General features: G+C 36.0%; 1 protein-coding gene across 3 annotated transcripts in view; it reads left to right on the plus strand.

Annotated features, from left to right (window-relative positions):
- amfra (autocrine motility factor receptor a) overlaps nt 1-5,471 on the plus strand; it is an 18,330-nt gene extending 12,859 nt beyond the window's left edge. For all 3 annotated transcript variants that reach the window (XM_016532723.1, XM_016532724.1, XM_016532725.1), the window contains 4 exons: nt 1,018-1,121; nt 1,212-1,346; nt 1,458-1,648; nt 3,489-5,471. In XM_016532723.1, coding sequence (XP_016388209.1) covers nt 1,018-1,121; nt 1,212-1,346; nt 1,458-1,648; nt 3,489-3,666 — 608 coding nt within the window. In that variant the 3' untranslated portion in view covers nt 3,667-5,471. The remainder of the gene's footprint in view (nt 1-1,017; nt 1,122-1,211; nt 1,347-1,457; nt 1,649-3,488) is intronic.
- The last annotated feature ends 276 nt before the right edge of the window (nt 5,472-5,747 follow it).

The following is a 5,747-nucleotide window of genomic DNA, read 5'->3' on the forward strand; positions in this document are numbered from 1 at the left end:
GACGAGTCAGAGATCAATTTTCAAATGAGGAAAAACAAATTTATTAAATAAAATTTTTGATGCAATAAAGTAAATATGAAAATTATAATAGGAAGTAAGTTTAAACAAAATTATCTATTTTATTCCATTATTTATACTAAAGTGCAGAGTATTCCACATTTTTATATCTAAGGGATGAAGTAGTGCATATCAGAAGAAAAGCCCAAAAGAAGTAAGATATAAGTAGAATACAAGGAGAGGGGAAAAGAAACCGAAACGGAAGAAAGAAGGAGAAGAAAAGAGTAAAAGTAAGCCATCAAAGTAGGCACAAGGAATATATGTATGCAGGAAACTTACATCCTCCCAAACTGGTGTTTATGTCTAATAAGAAAAGGTCGAATAGACTTATCCATTATGTCACTCATCCATTGTGTCATATGTTGTTGGGCGGGTCATCATGACCAGTCAGATGTTGCGTTTACAAAATAAACAGATGTGTGGCTAGACATGGTTTTCACACCTTTAGAAAAAATACAGCAAAACAAGCACTTTCAAATATATCTTACATATTACAAAAACACTGTTTCTGGAAAAGAACATCTAGATGTGTTAATGACTAATTCTGAGAAACATTATTACTCAGGCAGTAGTTGAAAGATTTCCAATATTTAACAAAACACCAGTAAAGAAGATATATCTTTCAAACATATATGAAATGTGCATAACATACATGTTTTTGGAGAATACTACGAATATTACATAAAAACAGAAATCAAACAGAACTAAAAGATAAACATAAATGAGTGAACAGCAATGAGTAAATACTTGAATACGAATATATGAGGAGGATTACTATAAGAAGGAAAAATCTATAAATCATAAATGTAATACATCGATGTGAAAATCAAATCAAATATAACATTGATTATTTGGATGTTCCAAATATATTATTAATATTTTTAATAACCTCTGAAACGAATAAGCGTACGGTAATTAAAGCATCATATGAGATATTAACTTCCACTCGTTCACCCTCAGGGTCCCGCATTGCCAGTTGGCTGCCAAGTTTCTCTGTGGAAGTCATGCACACCACCAACATCCTTGGTATCGCACAGGCCAACAACTCACAGCTCAATGCCATGGTGAGTCCTTCTGCTGGCATCCAGCATGTTTACAAACAGCCTCATCTGTTCTCCACGTGTTATAAACCTGGCTTTCCTTGGATTTCACAGGCCCATCAGATTCAGGAAATGTTTCCACAGGTCCCTTATCATCTGATCCTGCAGGATTTGCAGCTCACACGCTCTGTTGAGGTCACAACTGATAACATCCTGGAGGGCAGGATCCAGGTGCCTTTCCCATCACAGGTGAGGTTAACACCTCTACCAAAAGGTGTTTATTAGCTGCTGAAATCACATGTTGTTTGCATAGAAACAACAAAAACACTTCTAATTTGAAAGCATGTTTCTCTCCTCTAGACTGTGGAGCGCACACCCATACAGGTGAACACTGCTCCTGAAGAGTCGGCGGGTGCCAGCGGCAGTTCAGTGGTCGCTGCCTCTGAGGCGGAAGACTTTGAGGTGCGGGGGAGCCGCTTTTCCAAGTCCGCAGATGAGAGGCAGAGGATGCTAATGCAGAGGAAGGAGGAGCTACTCCAAAGAGCGCGCAGGTGAACCTCCCTATAAATTCTTAACAAGTCTGAGCTCAACAGCTTATATTGCTTTGCTATATTTTGCAAGAAACAGGTAAGCCGTCTTTTCACTATCACCGTCATTTGCATATGACTGTTGCATTTCGCCCCCTAGTGGCAGTTGCACAGAACTTTCAAATTGATTGTATGGTAGATTTTAACTTCTGTTTATTCACCATGGTTGAATGATTGTATGAATATATCCACACAAAAAAAGTCCACAAATAAGTTTTAAAGAAAACATAGCAGGTTTTCTAGGGCTAATGAAGGTAACAAATAATGTAATAATTATTATTTCAGAAAAAAGTTATTAATAACTGCCCATTTTTTTTACAGAAATAGTGTTTGAAGAATAACATTTCAGTGGGAAAATACTAGGGTTTAACAGTTCTCGGTAAAAAAATCCGTCTAAACTATTTAAAAGCGGGTACCGGTGTTGTCACATGGCGATTAACCAGTGGGAAAATTTCCTCACCGTCACAACCCTAATTTATAGTCAAATATGCAATGTTATTTTGTACCTAAAAATTTATGTTAGACCTACCTAAAAAACCTGAAAAGCACTGTTTATTTTATTTGTATCTTTGCTCTATTGTATTTATTTGTGTTGTTGCTTGTAGTTAATTATTTGTTCTTATTTTCTTTATTTTTATTTGACAGTATAGTCCTTTTGTCCCTAAACATAGCACATACCGAACCGTACCGAAACCTTGACTCTAAAACCGTGATACAAACTGAACCATGAGTAATTTGAACCATTGCACCCCTAGAAAATACCGGTAAGTCTTATCTGATTAGATTACGTAACATTCAGTTGAGTGGTCACATATGGTCTAGCCGCAAAAGTTCAAATATTTTAACTAGTGGTCGACTGATACTGTTTTTTTGACAGCCGATGCCGATATCTTGGAAAGCAGGGTGGCCAATGGCCATTGCATTGGGAATCATATTTTTTCAAATAAAGCCAAGGTAACACTCATTTTACATACAGCACACAGTGAAAATGACATGAATATGACAGTGGGCAAATGCATGAAGCGCAGCATAATTTGAAATCACAAATTTAATGTTTAAAGCATTCAATTTCCACGGACCGAAAGTCACGCAGAGAACACTTGATCATGCAGGTCACATGCACACTTAACAAGATCTCACAACTGGATTTGACTTAAGTTTGCAAGGTTAGTGAAATTAAATGTTCATTAGCCATTCAAAGATTTGTTTAAATGATGTAAATGTATATTTGCTCAATGCTGATGGCAAACGAGAAAGTATTATAATGTTTGCCTTTCTTTTACTAATAATATAAAAGCAATCGTTATAATACTTTTTGTATGCAATTTAATTCCTTTGTTTAACAGTTCTATCGGATTATTAGACAGACTTCTATCCGTATTAGACAGAACTGTTAACGATGACGGCGAACAAGAGGGAGAATGTGGACACTGTGTGCTCAGGCGCTGCCGCTCTCAGCGCCGTCAAAATAAAAGTCCCATCTTGTACGTATTGGCCAAACAGAAAAACTTATCGGCCGATATTTAAAAAATTGCCAAATATCGGCCGATATATCAGCCTTGGCGATATATCGGTCGACCACTAATTTTAACACAAACAAAGCTCACATAGGGTCTGAAAAATCTGCATATGGTACACGTAGCACTGGTACTGCTCTCTGTTGGAAATATATGACTTACAGTCTTTCATTTGTCGGACATAGTGAAAAGCTTTACAGAATCTTCAGTCATCAGTGGGAGTGCCCCAAGGCTTTGCTTTAAGTCCTGTTAAGTTTTAGTATGACACTCTGTTCTCTCTTTGTTAGACGTTATCTACACAAAAAATCTGATGAAGAAGATGTGTTTTTTGCTTCTGCCGCTGATAATGATGATGCCATGCCCTCCATGGAGGATGAAGACTCGGATTCCGTGACCTTGATGCGCAGAAGAATGGCGGCCGCAGCCGAGAGACGCATACAGAGGCACGAGCCTCCCCCATTTTGAGTCGAGCAAAAACATGCATGATGCACCTGTGGTACAGCCATGCTGTCATACAATTTTGGGCTGATCAATGCACATTTGTGCTAGATGCAACTATATATGTACCCATCAAACATTTCATTTCATTGTCCATTGAAGTAATATATGGCGTCATTGCCGCACCAGTGAATTATAGTAAAATTTTGGCAAGCATCAAATAAAAGAAAAAGACACATGCATCTTCTATTCATGTCTTCCATTGACAAAATAATTTAAAAAATGTTAGTACCTAAACAAGAGCATGGTTTGGACAGCTGCTCACATACATAAAAAAAAAAAAAAAATTCCTGAGTTTGAATTTCTTTTCACTTTTGGAATGCCTCATTTCTTAAACGTCTGTACAAATCAGACAATTTTAACAATATTATGTTGCGTACTAACAGTTCGATTCTAGAGCTTAAGCAACAAACAACAATGCCGGAATTTAGAGTTTTTTTTCTTTTGCCAGCGAATATCCACACAATTTTGCTGCTATTTAGCGTTTGAATCTGCCTTTAAGTCGATTTGGTTGGCTCATGTGCTTGAAAAGAGACAATCTTGCGAGTTTGAGCTTACAATCTCATGCTTACAATGCCATCCCAGCATTTTAGAGTCTCTGAAGACCGTTAAAAAGGAAAGTGGCATAGATCCTACTGTCTGTTCTCACATTGTTGTGACAACAAATTGCTCTGTGCATCATAGAAAGTGTTCATTTAGTCACATGATCTTGTTTCTCTACTGTTGTCATTCAAAACAGCCATGTTTTACTTTTCATTTATCTCACATTCTGAACTTGTACTGGTGGTTATATAGTGAGGACATGTTTCCTTTACGCTCTGTTTTGTGCTACAGTAAAGGAGAAGCATATGTTCCCTTAGGGTAGATGTTCAACATTGTCCTATTTTCATTTTCATATAACTTTCATTTGGTTCAAATTAAATGAAGCATCTACCGTAACTAAGGTCCTTTTAATTGGGTTATTTAAACATAACATACACAATTATGGTCAATTTGTCAGCGTTTTATTGTGTTTGTATTTGAATAGACCTTTATTACTCAGCGTACTAATGTACTAATGCCTAAAAATGCTTGTTTTTTTACTGGCACATTACATAATGAATTTTCACAGGATAATTTGGCATGGACACTGCAAACAATTCAGAATCTTGCATGTTGAGTTTGAAGTGAACAAGCTTTTCATGTAATAGCACGTGACTTTTAATTTGCATTTGCCTTCTGTTAAAAAAACATAATCCCAACCATCATAACCATGGCCACTTATACAGATTATTTCATCAATAACTTATTGGCTTTATAGCCTGTTTGTCAACCTCAAAAAAGAAGTACATCTTCAGAATTGTCTCTGATGTTTTACACTGTGAATCTATTCTATCAAATATTTTTAGTGTCATACATGGACTTTTTGATCTTTTTTTTTTTAAGCTTTCATGGGGATGTCTTTTTCTATGCATGAAATCACTGACTGTTTGTATTCATATTTGTTTTCCTGATCAACTTTCCCAAAGACTCTCCTAGTGATTTAATTTAATGAAGCTGGTTATTGTGATCGTAATGACCACAGGTCGATGTAGAATATTTTGTTTTGGTTGCACAGATGCACCTTTCAGCAGTATTTCTTTAAAAAATGTATTAATGAAATCCACTGGAATGATTCAGATAATAATACATTATTTGGTTGGTGGTCATGCTGTTTGCTGTAAAGCAGAGGGAAGTGTTGGATTGCTTTATGTACACAATTCATTCATTTGTGCCTCAAATCTACAGTGGAACAATAATACTTTGATTTGTGTAAATACTTTTGTAATAAAAATTGTAAAATACATGTGAAATGACCCTGTACAAAATAAAAGTCACAGCTGCTTTAGAAGCTTTTACCCACATTTTACAGTGTCCCAGTGTGTTTTCTGTTGTGTATGAATGAAAACACAAAGAACATGTTAATATATTACAGGTGGCAACCCTGAAATACAATATTCTGATTTTGCACTGGTCAAGTCACAAAAAGTATGCAAATTTAATTCAACTTTTTTTTTTTTTAATTCATA

Source organism: Sinocyclocheilus rhinocerous, unplaced genomic scaffold (assembly GCF_001515625.1).
Source record: "Sinocyclocheilus rhinocerous isolate Xijiao unplaced genomic scaffold, SAMN03320098_v1.1 scaffold63, whole genome shotgun sequence".
Taxonomy (NCBI): Eukaryota; Metazoa; Chordata; class Actinopteri; order Cypriniformes; family Cyprinidae; genus Sinocyclocheilus; species Sinocyclocheilus rhinocerous.